The sequence below is a fragment of the Leptonychotes weddellii genome, chromosome 9 (assembly GCF_054177405.1).
Source record: "Leptonychotes weddellii isolate Sample4059 chromosome 9, ASM5417740v2, whole genome shotgun sequence".
NCBI classification, from domain to species: domain Eukaryota; kingdom Metazoa; phylum Chordata; class Mammalia; order Carnivora; family Phocidae; genus Leptonychotes; species Leptonychotes weddellii.
In genome coordinates, this window is record NC_138377.1 from 4,019,850 (window position 1) to 4,035,014 (window position 15,165).

Here is a 15,165-nt window from a genome sequence, read left to right on the forward strand (position 1 = left end):
CCCCCCCCCCCCCCCCCCCGCGGAGACAGAGCTTGAGAGAGCAGGCCGGGTGTGCCTCCAAGCTCAGGGCCCAGGACCGCGGGACAAGCACGGCCCTCTTCCCATCGTCTTTCAAATGCTTTTTGCTTTACCCCTGGCCACTCTGGAGCTACTCTAACAGGATTCTGATGGCTCGTCTCCACCTCAAGAGGGTCTCATGGATCCCGTGACCATACTTCCCAACTCTGGGGCACGACGACGGGGCTGTTTGCTGATGTGCGAGCTCGTACACAGATGTGACAGGGCAGGTCACACGCTGCCCCCTCTGGAAAGAACGGCTACTCCTCAGCGAGGGGTCTGTGTTCCTGGCTAAACTGAGGCTTGGGGAAAGCTAGTGACGGTGGCAGTCAGTACAAAGCAAAACCACAAAATTGCACGGTCCACACTCATCCTAAGGGCACCCACTTCTGGTAACTGGTCCTATCTAGTGTGTAACTTTTTTCAGGAAACGTCCTTGGAAGTGGTTTTGCTCTTTTGAGGCATGGATTGTATTTCCTTGAAAAGCTGCCGAACTAAGGTTAGCTAGTTTGCTGTGCAGTGTCTCTCGTACGGGAACCGTCCCTGGAAAATTCTGACAAAATGCTCCTCGGGCCACTCGGCCTCTTAAAGCAGGGCAGCGGTGCGCAAGGGTCTGCCGTCTGGGTCCCACTTAATCTCCTGGGGAGAGTAATGGTGGTCGGGGCCTGCGGGTCCGGGGAAGTGGCGGGGACCGAGGGGGTGACGGACGGCGGACAGGCGACCTGGCAGGGCCAGCCCGGCTGCGGGGGGGCCCCTCTCTAGGGCGAGAGCAGGCCCGGCCACTGCGGACAAGCCAGACCAGGGCTAGTGCGTCTGAAGGAAAGGAGACCACTGTCCTGAAGGCAGGCCCCCCCCCGCCCCCCGCGGTCACGGCAGCATGACTGACAGCCTCAGGTGTCTGCTGAGGGACGGATGGATGAAGATGTGGCACACGCACAGCGACTGCCGCCCGGCCAGAACAAAGGACACCTGCTGCGTGTGACAACAGGTGACCGGAGGGCGAGACGCGGAGTGTAAGTCAGGCAGAGAAAGACAAGCACGGCGTGGTCTCACTGATGTGCGGAATCTAAAGGAGCCAAAGGCCCAGAAACAGGAGATGGCTGGGGGCTGGGGGTGCTGGGGGGCGGGTGGAGGAGGTCAAAGGGCACACACCTCCGGGTGGAGATGAGGGAGTTCTGGGCTCTCATGTGCAGCCCGGGGACTACAGCTAAGCACAAGGTGTACACGTGAGAGCAGCTAAGCCAGTGGATCTGGAAACCGAGAGCTGGCTGTCAGCCAACCTGATCTCGGGGAGCGTTTTGAGCATGCACACACGTGGATCGCCGTGTAAACTCAGACAACGTTAGGTGGCAATGGTATCTTAATAAAGCCAAGAAAACAAACCCCTGAATAAATCAAGTTTAGTAGTTCAGTGCCCAAGCCTGGATTACAAAAAAAATAGGGGCGCCTGGGTGGCTCAGTTAGCTCAGCGTCTGCCTTCGGCTCAGGTCATGATCCCGGGGTCCTGGAATCGAGCCCCGCATTGGGCTCCCTGCTCGGCGGGGAGCCTGCTTCTCCCTCTCCTCCCTGCTCGTGCTCTCTCTCTCATAAATAAAATCTTAAATAAAAAAAAAGCAAAGAAGAACGTAGAACGTGCCCCTGTGCCCCTCCTGGCTGAACTCAAGAAAGAGGCCAAGGGGTCTAAGTAACTTTGGATCCCGATGGGGAAAGAGGTGCAGCCTGAGACCTCGGCTCCACACGTCCGGCCTGTGGGTTCAGTGTCTGTTCCAGCAGCAACTTCCCGGGTCACCTGGGCAAACTGCTTCACCTCCCGGGGCCTCAGTTCTCCCACGTGCACACCTGACAGCGCCCCCCCTCCCACAGTCACCCCGAGGTGGACTGTCACCACACGCCCCCTTTGGAGCCCTCTGTGAAACTAGAGAACAGACCGGTCTCAGAGGCGGAGAGCCCCAACCCGAGGGGACAGCCCCTGAGAGTGTCCTTGCCCGTGTGGATGAGCTGTAGGGGCCGCCCTGGCGGCCCAGCCTCCTCCCTTGTCCCGGGGCCCCTCCTTTGGCTCCTGGCCCATGCTGGTCCCCAGGCCCTTCAGAGCCAGGGGGAAAGTGCTGGTCCAGCACGGCGCCCTGAGCTTAAAGCTTGAGGACTGGGGTCCTGCACACAGAAATGAGACCCAGTCTTCCAGCCCCGGGACCCCTTGTGACCCCTCTAAGCTTACCTCCCTCGGCCCTCCCCACCTTCCGCCACGGGCTAGCCACGCTGGCCGGCTTTCTGCTCTGTGAACTCGGTCACAGGGCCTCAGCACTTACCATCTCCTCCAGCTTGGAAGGCTGTCCCCACGTTCTTTGCAAGGGCAGGCTCCTCCTCATCCAGGTCAACTCAAATGCCACCTCTGAGAGGTCTGCCCCAGCCCATGCACTAAAGCACCTCTGTCCCCAGCCCGGTCTGCCACGTGACCCTGTCTTCCACACAGCACCTCTCAGAACACACGGCTGCCTCGTGCCCGGGCCTTCCCGACAGAAAACAGGCTCCTTGCTGGCAGGGACCTGCAGGACCCAGCTCAGAACCTGGCTGACCACTGAGACCTCATTCCTGACGACCGGCATCTGTCATCCCCATTCCCGCCAGAGCCGGGCTGGAGCTCTCCCTGAGCGCCTGGCTCCACTCTGCAAGACCAGGCTCCAGCGCGGCCTGTTCTGTGGGAGGAGCGGCTCCCCTTCAGTCTGCAGGGCAGTGGAGACCTTTCCTAGTATGGGTTCCAGAGACCAGCAACTTCAGGCCACACTTGGCCCCTGGGGACTATGTGGCTTTTGCCTCTCTCGCTTTTGGGGACCCCTCAGTTTTGAATGTTCTATCCTGCGATCACGCCAGCTTTTGGTTTCTCTGGGGGAACATGGCGCTGTGCGCTGTGGGCAGAGGAGGCCGGTCCCGGCATCAGCTGAGTGGCGGGATGCAGCTGTGGCTAGTGAGCACTTCCTGCGTCCAGCCGTGGCCCACCACACAGCGTCACAGGACGCAGGGATTGAGAGACCTCTTTACGGGGTGGGGGAGGAGTGGAGGCGGGGAGAGGCCACCTGGCTTGCCCGAGGTCACAGTGAGCCCGGAGCGTCACTTCCCCGCCCTCCCCAGGCCCCGGTCTCTCCCTCTGTGAGGGGACAGCCAGGAGCAGGTCCGCACAGCCCCTGCAGTCCCTCCAGCCCTGCCTTCCCCAGGTCTGGGGGAACAGGCCACCCTTTCCCAGAGCAAACTGTTAGGTGACAGCACACGGGGCGGGTTTGGAGTGTTAGTCACGGACAGGGGACAGAGGAGGCCCCCGGGACGGGGTTGTTCAGTACCTAGAGTGAGGCTGCGCCTGAAGGGGGCTCTTAGCTTCGGGGCTCTTGGCCACAGACGGGGTTCTAGGGCACGGAATGAAACAGACACGTGAATCGCCCCGTCGCCGCCTTGGCCCCCCTGGACTCACAGCTCCGCCTTCCCAGGGCGGCTCACCTGGACAGTAACGAGGACACGGGTTTCTCCACCGAGTTGCTCCGCTCCCAGGGCTTCCGGCCAGCCTCTGTCAATCCATACAGTGGACAGAGAGCCTCAGATCTGGGAGGACTCTCAGCGGCCACCCCCCGCCACATCCCAGGCAGGAGGCCCCCCAACGCTGAGGGCGCAGAGCTGCCCCATCAGGAAGGTAGGCTTCGGGCGGAGCGGACAACCCGGCTCTCTGTTCCCAGTCTGGCCCTTGCAGGGCTGTGGAGGGCTCTGCGGTCACCCTGCGTCTCCCTACTCAGGACACAGCTCCCATCCCCTCGACCTGGCTGATCTTGACTGTGGCCTGGTTCTGAGTCCTCTCACCATGGTTGGGTCTCTTCTTGGGATTGTGAACCCAGCGGTCAGGGAACCTCTTAACCGTGACTCCTGGAGTCAACCCACGACTTCAGCAAAGGGCCGAATGGGGCGGAGGAAGCCCTCGGCCTGGATGCTCTCAGGGCAGCCCGCAGGCCCACATGTCCACCTGCTGCCCCGAGACGCTTGTCTGCTTCACACTCTCCACACTCCTTTCCCGCTCACGCCCTGAAAGCTGGCTTCTCCTTCCATTATCGCTTGCAAGTGGGGCTAAATTAATATTTCATTTTATTTCAAGAGAGCAGCTGGACTGAACTGAATTCCTGACTTTGCAGGGTTGGCAGAGAGACAGAAGAGAAACCCCCAGGGACTGCAGGGAGGCCCCCTGTCCTCAGGAGGGTCTCTGCAAGGCCACACTGTGGGGTGCACACTGGGCCCACAGGCACAAGGGCTGGGACCACACCCAGGCGCCAGGCATGTGGCCTTGAGCAAAACACGTCACCTCCTAAACTGGGAAACACATAACCCTTCACTGGGGTGTGAGGTGTCTGTGGAGTCATTCACCGAGAATCCCCGGGGACCGACGCACCGAGGAGGAGCGGCAGCCAGGCCGCAGGGCAGCAGGACCAGAGGCCAGGGCCACAGCTGCTCAGGGCCTCGCTCTGCTGCGGGGTCGGGGGGGCCTTCCCCTCTGCCTCTGCCTCCAGGCTCGGGAGCACAGGCGTGGCTCGGAGCAGATGGCTGCACGAGCGTCTGTGGGATGACCGAGTGCCCAGGCACGGCGGCTCCTTCCCGCTCCGCGGCCTCCTAATGACATCGCCGCATCCTGGAGCTCCCACGGGCTTCTGAGCTGGGTTTGCGGCTGGGTGTCCTCACCCGTTACTTTGCAAGCATCACCGGGCATGCCTCCTCTGAGCGCCACAACGAGCAAGACGGGTCTGTGTTCCCCCTCAGAGCCCGGCCTGAGGCCGGGGACCTGAGCCCCTGAGGCAGAGTTCCTCCTGGCCTCCTGGTCCTCCTGGCCCCATGTGGGACACGAGAGGGCTGCGTGGGCCGTTCCGGCCCGGCCGCTCTCGGGGCCACACCAGCACCTGCTCCGGCTCAGCGTTGACGCCACAGCTGCGCCTGTCCGGGCTCCTCCCGGAGGCTCGGGGCTTCCAGAAGGCGTCAGGGAGACCCGCAAGTGTCACCTCACTGGCCCTCACAGCTCATCTGTAAAGCGAGGCTCCGGGGTGCGTGCTCTGGCTGGGGGGGCCCTTCCTGCTCTAAGACCTCGTGCCCGTCGCAGGGCGGGACAGCGCCCCTTACCTGAGGAGGTAGGTGGCTGGCTGGTTGCTCGGGTCCCCGGAGATGGAGAGGTGCTCGGCTCTTCCTGAAATGGAGAAGAAAAGCTCTGCCCTCAGAGTCTGCTTCGGAAGGCCAGCGGGGGCAAGGGCACGGTGCTCGACCAGGTCACAAGGAAACGGCAGCTTCTTACATTCTCTAAGGAGCACGCATTACTTTTATAACCAGCCAGCCAACGAGCACCGCCGTTAACAAGGACGAGCCCGCAACCTCGGTGGGGAGTGCGGCTAGCCCGTGGACAGGCAGGGAGGGAGAAGGCTGTGGGGGAGACGCGGGCTCCAGCAGAGCAGGGCCGACTTTCTTTGTGGCCAGCAGCAAGCCCTGCCCATTACGGAGCCCCACGACCGAGGCCGGCGCCTCGTGGGCACGAGCATGGCCTGAGCTCCGGGGGAGCTTCTGCTGCCCGTGGGAGTAGCCTGGCAGGACCACGGAAGGGACCTCCCTTCTCCAGGCCTGGCTCCCATCTCCATGGGCTGCTGTGAGGACCAGAAGGCAAGTGACCCTAGAAGGGGCTGCTGCAGGGCAGGGCCCGGGGAGGGAGGTTCTAGTCAGCCCTGTAGGTCAGGGCTGCCCAGGGCACAGCCTACGTCCTGCTTGTGGGAGACCCCATTCACGTCTTTCACCAAGAAAGGACGACTTGGTAAGAATTCATTCTATCCCCAACCAGCCCACAAGTTCATCGGTGCTGCTGCCTAAGTGAGCTCTAGAACTTAGCTCTGTCCTCAGTACCCCGCTGCTAAAAGTACCTCCTGCTGGGGGAGGCAGGCTTGACCAGCGGGCCAGGCAGAACCCCGAAAGCTGGGGTGCCCCACGCCGCTCTGCAAACTCGCCCACCCCTCTGCGCGTCGGCCTCCATCCCCACCAGCCCCGGCCACTGTGTCTCCACTCTGCAAACTCGGGCTCACCATTTAAAGCTCAGGGCAAATGTCACTTCTCCTGGAGGCTCCAGGCATGGTTTCAGGACGTCTCCCTCTATTCCCCGGGCCCCTGCTGCTCCTTCTCTCTCTGCCCTTAGCACTTTCTTTGTCTGCTTGTTGGGTCCTCTCCCGGCAGAGGCGGGGATCTGTCTGCGTGGCCCCTCTGTGCTCCCAGACTGCAGGCCTTCCCCTCATGGCACTCTGGGGCTGGATCCTGCTTCTCGGCCTCTCATCTGACCTCGTGAAGTTGTGAGCTCCAGGGCAAAGCAGTGCCTGCCAGATGCTCAGAGAGCACAGGCCTGCTCCCCCAGAGTGTGGGGGTGCTCCGCAGGCTCTGCTGCACGTTGGCCCCCCCAAACTCTCCTGTCCCTCCTGTGAACCACCTGGTGAAGTTTCTATCACAGGTATGTCCAAACTGGGTGCACGTCAGTGCCCCCAAAGGCCTGGTGTCCCCCACCGGTGGGTGCCCAGGGCGGCGAGGACTGGGGTCTGCTTACCGCTTGGCTTTCGTCTTCCTTTTTATCAGCCGGCTTGTCTGTTTGGGAGGCTGCTTTTCTCCTAGTACAAGGAGGAAGAAGGTGCAAATCAGCTCCTGAAGGTTCTCACGCTGACCCAGATGCCTCTGCTGGGCACAGCCTGGTCCTCAGAGGAACCTGTGGTGGGGATCTGACCCCTGCTTGGTGTGAAGGAGGCAACTGTTAGAGCGGCCTTGGCGATGCCCAGGTGAATGTCCAGGTCTTCTGTGCTTGTCCCATGACCCTGGGCACAAAATGGGTCTGGGCAGGGAGAATAGGGCCCGGGGGGCATTCCTATGTCTGTTTATAGCACCTGAGGGCTGGAAGAAGTTGGTCTGCACCCTGTCCAGGTTCCCTGGGGGCCTGGGTCTGGCCACGTGGCAGCTGTGCTTCCAGGACACTCAAGGCCAGGCCACGTGGGACAGGGAGAGGTGCCCCCGGTCACAGGTCAGGGCTGGGGGAGCATTCTGTCTTCAGGCTGACTGGCTTAGGGAAGGGAACCCCACTTCCTTGTGGGAACGAGAACGACCTCTTCCTACCTTGGAACTTAGCCCTGCAGCCGCACCCTCTCTGCTCTGGAACACCACTGTGAGCCTGCCCTGCTCAGAAAGGGGAGGACCCCTGGGAGCTATAACTGATGCCCTCTGCTCAATCTGCCTGCTCCCCACTTGCCTGGACCCCATCTCTTAGCCTCTGAAGTCCACCCCTATGTTTTGGCCTCGGTGGTCACCCACATCTGGCTAACTCCCAAATCTACGCGCGCCCCCGGGCTCAGCGAAGCTGCCAGAGCATGCAGCGCTTGTGGAACTCAGGAGGGGAGGTTGTCCCGGCCAGGGCACAGGCCCGCAGGAAGTCATTCCTCCTAGAAACCTGGGGAATCCTCCCCACCAACCTCTTCCTCACAAGAGTGGAGCCAATGCAGGGGTGCCTGGGTGGCTCAGGCGTTAAGCGTCTGCCTTCGGCTCGGGTCATGATCCCGGGGTCCTGGGATTGAGCCCTGCATTGGGCTCCCCGTTTGGCCTCTGGGGAGTCTGCTTCTCCCTCTCCCTCCGCCCCGCCCCCGCTCATGCTCACGCTCTCTCTCAAGTAAATAAAAATCTTAAAAAAAAAAAAAAAGAGTGGAGCCAATTCTGCCTCTGCCTCATATTTCAAGTCTGTCCTCCTTTCTTCACTTCGGACACCTAGTGGCGGCCAGCAGCACCTCTTCCTGGAAACAGCGGCCTCCCGGCTGGGCTCCCCATTGCCACTTTGCTCTCTGACGCTCTGTCCCCACCCAGAGCCAGCCTTTAATTTTCTAAAGATACAGAGCAGGCAGGCATGGCAGTCCCGGGAGGGCCCGGCACACAAGCTCTTGGCCATGATGACTTTCCCGCCTGTACCCCGCTGCTGGGAGAGAGACCTTGCCGCAGCCCCCCGAGGGACAGGCAGAAACTCCACACTTCAAAGAGCGGCTCGCTGAACCCTTGTGGGCGGGGTGCACTCATGCTTGTTCTTGGTGGGGCCTCGACTGTCCCGCCAGCATCTGGGCGTCTCACCGGCTTCTGTTGACGCCGACCTTTTCCTGTCCTCAGGCACTTCCTCTGCGTTTGGTCTGAACCATCTAGGCCTGGTTGTTATTGCTGACGCATTGATTTTGGACTTGGGGAAGGCGTGAATATTTTCTTTTTGAAAAACATCTATTTTTACACAAGGCCCCGCTCACCTCTGTGAGATGGAGCCCATAGTGCGTGCAGACAAGGCTACCTCTTGCAGCCTGACCTCCGGTCACTCTCCCCCACGCCCTGGGCTCTAGGCCCGGTGGCTCTCTCAGCCTTCCCTGTGTTGTAGCTCTGCCCACTCGCCTCAGCCTGGACAAGTGCTCTCCTCCTTCCGGCCGCGCTCATGTGGAACCTCCTCTGGGAAGCCCTCCTGGCTTCCCCCAGGGAGAGATTACCCTGCGAGCCTCCATTCTGTGGGTGACAACTCCTCACCGTCTGCCCCTGCTCTTGGTTACCCGTGTGTGCCGTGGGCCAACCTCACGGCTCCCTCTGCTGCCCCTGGCCGTGTGTGCGGAGGCCCGGCCCCTGCTGCAAAGCCCCAGGCCAACCACCTGCCCTCTGGGGGCCTGGGTCTCCCATCTCATCCTCACGAAGCTGTGCGCACTTAGTGAGGGACACCCCGTCCAGCTCTCACCAGGGCGAGTCCATTTGGAGGGAGACTAAGAGGAGGCCGGGTGCGGCTGTGGCTTCTGTGGACAAGAAGGAGCATCCTGACAGGCCCCGGGGGGCCAAGGCCTCAACAACCTACGCCAGCACGCTCCCGCTGCCACATTTACGAGGAACATCCAGGCTCCGCAGCCCTTCTCAGAAGGAACTGCCCGGCCCCTCCGCCTGCTGCGTCAGCTCGGGCGTGACCGTGAGCCACAGTGACCCGCTGACGGCCTTGGGCGAGCGGGAGCCACGGCTGCTGGTGTGGTGGAGAAGGGGATGAGCAGGCCCTGGGCCCCAGCGCCCAGCCAGGACACGGGTGGAACTCTTGTTCCGTCTCCCAGGGTGGTGTCCTCTGGGCTCCTGCCCCTTCAGAAGGCCTCTCCCTGTGCCCCCCACGAGGGCCCCCGCAGGACCGGCCCCGCAGCACGCACTCGCCGTCCGAGACTCTGGGAGGCGCCAGCACCGAGACGTCTCATCTATGTTGGGATCTGAAGTGTGGGGAATGCGCCGCTTTTCCCTGGAACCCATCTCCGAGATGGTCTCCAAATGTCCCTCTGCCCGGAGTGAGGCTGGTACAAGGAGGCTGCGTCAATCAACCGATGAGGAGGGGCTGAGAGCTGAGAGAACTCCTCTGGGCTTGATGCCTCAGGCTGAGCCCTCGAGAAGGGGAACTTGATTGACAAAGGGGAACTTGATTGACAGTCCCCTGCTTGGCTGAGCCTAGGGAACAGTGGGCCCTGGGGCCAGGCATGGGCTGCACGTTGATGCTGAGGAGCAGGAGATCCCTGACAAGTGGCTGAGTCTGGGGGGGCCCGAACACCCACCTCTTGGCCAGCAGCTTGTTCATTTCTTCCATGAGGCCTCCTCCTCCACCCCCACTGCTCGCCCGGTTGGCGTCAGACTTGGAGGTCCCGCTGGGGCTGGAGCCTCCGGATGCATCTTCTGGCTAAGGGGTAAGGACATGGCGTTTCAGTCTGTGGCGGGACGTCACTGGAGGGGGAGGGGGTGCTTGCAAGCCTGGACGGGATTCTTATGATGGGGGCGCTGCAAGAGGCCCGAGGCTCTCGAGTCCCACCCCCCCAGCCCCACAGGCGACCAAACCAGAGTCCAGCAAGGGACCGGGACCGGCTGGTCAGTTAGCAGACACTGCCCAGCTCTGCTGGCTCACGTCTGTGCCCTTGCTAAGGTGGGTGTGACGTGCCGGGGAGGCGGTGGCTCTGGGGAAGGAAGCCAGATGCTGTCTGGGAGCTGCTGTCAGAACCACAGCCACACTCAACTGTCCCGTGGCCGTCCCCCCTTCTAGGCCGCTGCAGATGTGCTGGGACAGGCAGGCGGACCTCTAGGGTCCACGTGGGAGGCAGAAGGGACCCAGATCCAGGAGACTTGGGCCTGAGTCTGAACCCCGCAGCTGACTGCCACCTGGTGGGCCAACTGCTCCCAGAGCCGTGCCTCAGTCGCCTCATCTGCAAGGGGGTGCTTCTCGCCCTGCCCGTGACGGTCAGTGGGAGGGCCAGCACAAGACACGGGAAAGCACTGCCCGCTAGGCGGTGAGAAGGTGGCCCCCAGCCTGGCCCGCCCACACCCACGGACGCTTACCCGCTGGACTCTCCTCAGCTTGGCCCCAGCCAAGGCAGCAGCCAGTCCGGACACGGAGCTCTCGTCGTGGCTGGCACCCTGTGTTCCTCCGGCTGGCAGTGGGGGTGGGGGAGGGGGGGTGGCCCCCGTGGGTGGAGGTGGGACAGGGGGTGGGGGCGGGGGTGGGGGCCCGCTACACGAGAGGGGGGCGCTGGCTGCAGATGAGGGGTGCCCCGGTGGGAGGATGGGTCCTGAAAGGCAAGGGTGGGGCTTAGTTGGTCCCTAGTCCCCAGCTGCTACTTCCCTGGAAGGAGGGACAGAGGGCAGCCTGCTCCTCTGAGGGACAAGCTCAAGGTGCTTCTTCCAGGAAGCCCCCGTGGGATGCACCCAGCCCTGGTCTGTCACTCCCGACCCTGGTCTCCCCAGCATTCTGGGGCTTGGCTGGACCCAGAGTGTCACATACGTAACATCCCTTGAACTCAGCTAACTTTCTCTTGCTCTAATCGTGGTCTTCCCATGGGAGATGAAGTGCTTTGGTAGCACAAACTGCATCTCTTTTTCCTTCCCTGTACCCAGCGCCACCCCAGGCATCGGCCCGTCGGTCCCCGAGATGCAGTAGGTGCTGTGGCGGGTAACTGGTTGCAGGGCTGAGTGGGGCATATGTTGGGGAGCCAAGCCGAGTGTTGGGCAGTCCTCGGTCCACCATCCGCACAGCCCTCCATCCAGCGCCCAGGAAGCCCCCGCCGTGCGGCCAGCACGGCGTCAGGTGCTGGGGAACGCGGCCACAGGCTCTCTGCTCATGGCCTCGTGGGCAGGCAGTGAGCCAGTCACACAGACGGATGCACCTCTGTTAACGGTGGAAGGATGGCGTGTGCTACTGGGAGTGGGCACACGGTGGCCTACGAAAGAAGGGCTCCAACTGCAGAGCCAGAAGTTCGGGGACTTCCTCAGGGAAGTGGCCACCACGCTGGGATAGTGACAGAAGAGCAGGAGTCAAGTTTGGTGAAGGAGGAGTGGGGTCGGGGTCGGAAGAAGAGCATGGGACATGCCGGAGAGGTGCTGGAGAACGTGGAGGGAGCCGCCAGGAGGCCAGCTTGGACAGGGGTGACGGGAAGGGGTGACGTGGGACAGGGACGGCTGTGCATTAAGAATGTGGACAGTGGGCCAGAGCGGGGCAGGGGGCCCACAGGGGGTCTCGGTGCAGAAGTCTAGCTGAGAGGGGCTGCCACCAGCCAGCATCTGCCTGAGTGGGGGCTCTTGCCACCGGGCAGGGGGTGGTGCTCGGTCTTCCCATCAGTGAACCGGTGTAACATTCCCCGGCTTACTGCACAGGGTGTTTGAGAGAAGCACGTAAAACACAGGATCTGAAGGCACTCGCGGGGCTGGGAAGTCCTGTGCTTACTAATCAGCACTGCCACTCTTCAGGGAACCTTCTCGGCCTTCCTGAGCTCAGGTCCAGTCAACGGTTGGGACGATCCTGCACCTCGGCTGGAGGGGCTCTGAGGCCCGGGGCCGGCGGGGCCCGCCTCTGTGTGGCCTCGCAGCTGGCACTGACTTGGTCAGCACGTGTGCACCCTGATGTTCCGTGTCCTCCACTTGTTTGTGCCCCCGACTGGACACTGAGCTCCCTGGGCCGGGGCGGCATCCGCCTGGCTCACCGCCGCGTGTCCCTAGCCCTCAGCGCAGTGCCAGAGCCGCGGCCCGTGCCCACGGAGCATCTGCTCGCGCAGCCAGTGCTGGGGGACCAGAGGCCGGTGGGCAAGGGCCGGGCCGAGCCGAGCTCATCCTCTCCCCCCAGCTCTGTCCCCTTGTCCCCCTGCTTTCATCGGATGTGACCGTCACACACTGAGACCTATGCAGCCGGCAGCTCTTCCCGGAGGGCGCGGGGTGCCCAGTGAAGGGGCCGGGTGCAGCGAGAGGAGCAGGCCCCGGAGGGGTTCTCACCTGTGGCCGAGGTCCTTCTCTCTAGAGACTCCTGCCGCTGTTGCTGGTGCTGCTGAGGCTCCATCACTTGTCTGAAAAACAACAGCAGAGCAGGCCTGACGTTTCGGCGCCGAGAACAACGGGGCTCTGTGTCCGGGAGCCCGGGCTGCGGAGTCGGGTTTCGCTGGCACTCCCTGACCGCCGCTGCACGGCCCGGGCCGGGGGCCTCGCGGTGAGCTTGGCCCGTCCGCCCCGGCCCTGCCCGCCGGGCTCGCTGTGCTCACTCACGGGAGGCGGGGCATGTGACTGGCTCTAGGTCCCTGAACAGGACAGCGCTGGCAGCATCCCCTGAACAGTCTCAGGCACACCTCAACAGGGAAGCCCCTCATGAAGGCTGGGGCGACCATGTGGCTGAGACCAAGCTTCTCCCCAGGCTGGACGGGCTCATCTGACTTTTGGGGGCCTCTGGCCTCAGCAGCCCTGACCTCAGGGTCACCCATTTTTATTACACCTGACTACGTTTCCTGGAACAATTTAGGCATTGCTGGTTGCCAGGAGAAGTGGACACCAAGGCTGCATGTCCTCATTCTTTTTACCCCAGACCCAGCCGCAGGCCAGGCCTCCGTTAGAGATCAATGCTATGTGTGCCTCAGCGAGCACAAATGTCCCCTCTCCTTAAGGCAGAGTGACCTCGGTGCTCTTGAGGGCTGGTGGAGTGAGGACACCGACACACAAATATGTCCACGGAATCCGAGACTGAGATGCCGGGGCAGAGGGGGGCTCAAGGAGTCATGCAGACCCTGGAGAGTGGCCAGGCTTCAAAAACTGTTGCGAGCCAACTCTAATCAGCTGTGCCGATGAAGCCCAGGGTCATGGGATGTTTGGACACCTACTCTGGGCTCAGGAGGAGAGCGCGCGGAGGCAAGCAGCGGTCTCTGCCTGGCAGGGAAGGCGGAAGGGCGGCCGGCGGAACGGGAGGTTGCCGGCCATGTGTCTGCACCGCGCCCTCAGTTTACAGCGAGCCGGCGCTTCTCCGGTGCGGGCACCACGCCTGGCATGTAGCAGCTGCTCAGTAAGTACTTTGTGAAGCAAGAAATACATGGAGGAAGGAAAAAATACAGCTGCTTTCATCTTCAAGAAAGGTCAGTGATACAGCACCTCCTCCAGAGGGGACCCGAAGTTTACTGCAAAGACCACTGAGAGGTAGTGAGCTTTCTGGCTCCTGTTCTGGGATCGTGGCTTCGTGAGCATGGACAAGTCATGCCCCTCCCCTGGGCCTCAGCTTCTTCTCCGCAGAGGAAGCACAACACGTGTTCAGGGGGCTCTTGGAAGGACTATGTGCGATCCCTACGAAATAATGGAAAAGACCTTTCTGGCATGAAAGGTGTTGGAAAAGCTCTCAGCAGTGCTTGCATCAGCTTCTCTATCCAAACTGCTGAAACATCATCCAAAACTTCAACTTTCCCAGCAGGATCCATATGCTTAGATGCCCTCAGCAAAACGAAAGTGCTTGGAAATCCTTAAAAATCAGGTGTGGACTTAAGACTCTGTTTGTGAGAGAATGCAAGGTTCCTGTGCTTGGAATCATCACCTGGTGTTTGGCCCCACATAAGTCCTCTCTCCCCTGGGCCTCCCTCTGTGTGAGGTGACCAGCAGGGACACAGAAGAGCGGGGTCCCCGCCCTGTGGCCTGTGTTGACTCCTGCAGTTCACAGCCGGGCCTCCAGGGGGCACTCCGGCCCACAGGCAGTGGACCGCAGGCGGTCTCGGGAAGGAATGCTGGACTTGGATGGTGGGTCAGGATAATGCAGGGTGGTGTTTAACCAGTTCTGAGAGACCTGCTTAGGGTCCATCTGCTCTGTATGTTCATTCCTGAGTCTGGTGGGACTCACCCATGCCCTTCTCGGGGTGGAGGCAGCCCCAGGACCTGGCAGAGTGCTGAGCTGTGCCTCTAACTTCTCCTTACTTTGGGCAAGTCCTTTCTGCTCTCCTGGCTTGTGTGAGCAACGGTACCAGTAACAGGAGCCCCGGAAGGTTAGTGTGAGGAATAAAACAAGCCAAAACCTGTAAAAGCCCTTCATTAACAACAACGTGCTGTATTTCTGAGAGGCCAGAAGACAGGCCCACGGAATCAAGAGACCTGTGGGAATTGATAAAAGGAGTCTCTCTTGCCCATAGGCCATCTAGAAGCACATTCCCATCTTTACCTCCTTTCTTTGAGGCGAGCGGAGCGAGGAATACCACTGTTACGTTCCAATGGGAAACTGAGGCCTAGAGCAGGAACCTGCCCATGGTTACAGAGTACCCCATCGGGGAAGAAGGCGCCCAGAGGTTACCGAGCCTCGGCCTTTACTCCTCAGAGTGGGGGAGAGGCTAGAGGAAGGAGGGCCCCAGAGATCCTCCCAGCCAGCGGAGGGGTGGGGACAGGGCCTCCCCAACTCCAGCCCAGGATTCCACGTGAGCCTAGCTGCAGGCCCCCAGCTCGGCCCCTCTTCTGAGAACCTGGATGGGGAGGGCCTGCACCAGGCCCACGTCCTGGATACAGCTTCCACAGAGCCCGATTCAGAGCCTCTCAGAGATACAGAGCCCCTGCCAAGGCGATGGCAGGCTGGGTGCACGCCCTGGCCCTGTCTTCCCTGGCAATGTGACCGGAGGCGGCTGCTCCCTCCTTGGCCACCATGCCTCTTCTGTAACTTCAGGACGACACCGGTCCTTCCTCCCAATTTGGGCACTTTAGAAGCTCCCTGGAGCGAGGGTGGGTGTCGTCCTATGGCCCACATCCCACGGGAGCTGCCCCCTCTCAGGCTGGCAAACA

The 15,165-nt window shown here is 61.7% G+C and overlaps 2 protein-coding genes across 6 annotated transcripts in view; both read right to left on the reverse strand.

Annotated features, from left to right (window-relative positions):
- The window catches only part of LOC145723362 (echinoderm microtubule-associated protein-like 1), a 433,105-nt gene that overhangs the window by 105,988 nt on the left and 311,952 nt on the right, over positions 1 to 15,165 (reverse strand). The gene's annotated exons all lie outside the window — the stretch shown is intronic.
- EVL (Enah/Vasp-like) overlaps positions 1,441 to 15,165 on the reverse strand; it is a 143,772-nt gene continuing 130,047 nt past the window's right edge. For all 3 annotated transcript variants that reach the window (XM_081829945.1, XM_081829942.1, XM_081829944.1), the window contains exons 5-11: positions 12,373 to 12,443; positions 10,450 to 10,679; positions 9,678 to 9,799; positions 6,647 to 6,707; positions 5,197 to 5,260; positions 3,544 to 3,610; positions 1,441 to 3,452 (exon numbers count right to left, since the gene is read on the reverse strand). In XM_081829945.1, coding sequence (XP_081686071.1) covers positions 3,383 to 3,452; positions 3,544 to 3,610; positions 5,197 to 5,260; positions 6,647 to 6,707; positions 9,678 to 9,799; positions 10,450 to 10,679; positions 12,373 to 12,443 — 685 coding nt within the window. In that variant the 3' untranslated portion in view covers positions 1,441 to 3,382. The remainder of the gene's footprint in view (positions 3,453 to 3,543; positions 3,611 to 5,196; positions 5,261 to 6,646; positions 6,708 to 9,677; positions 9,800 to 10,449; positions 10,680 to 12,372; positions 12,444 to 15,165) is intronic.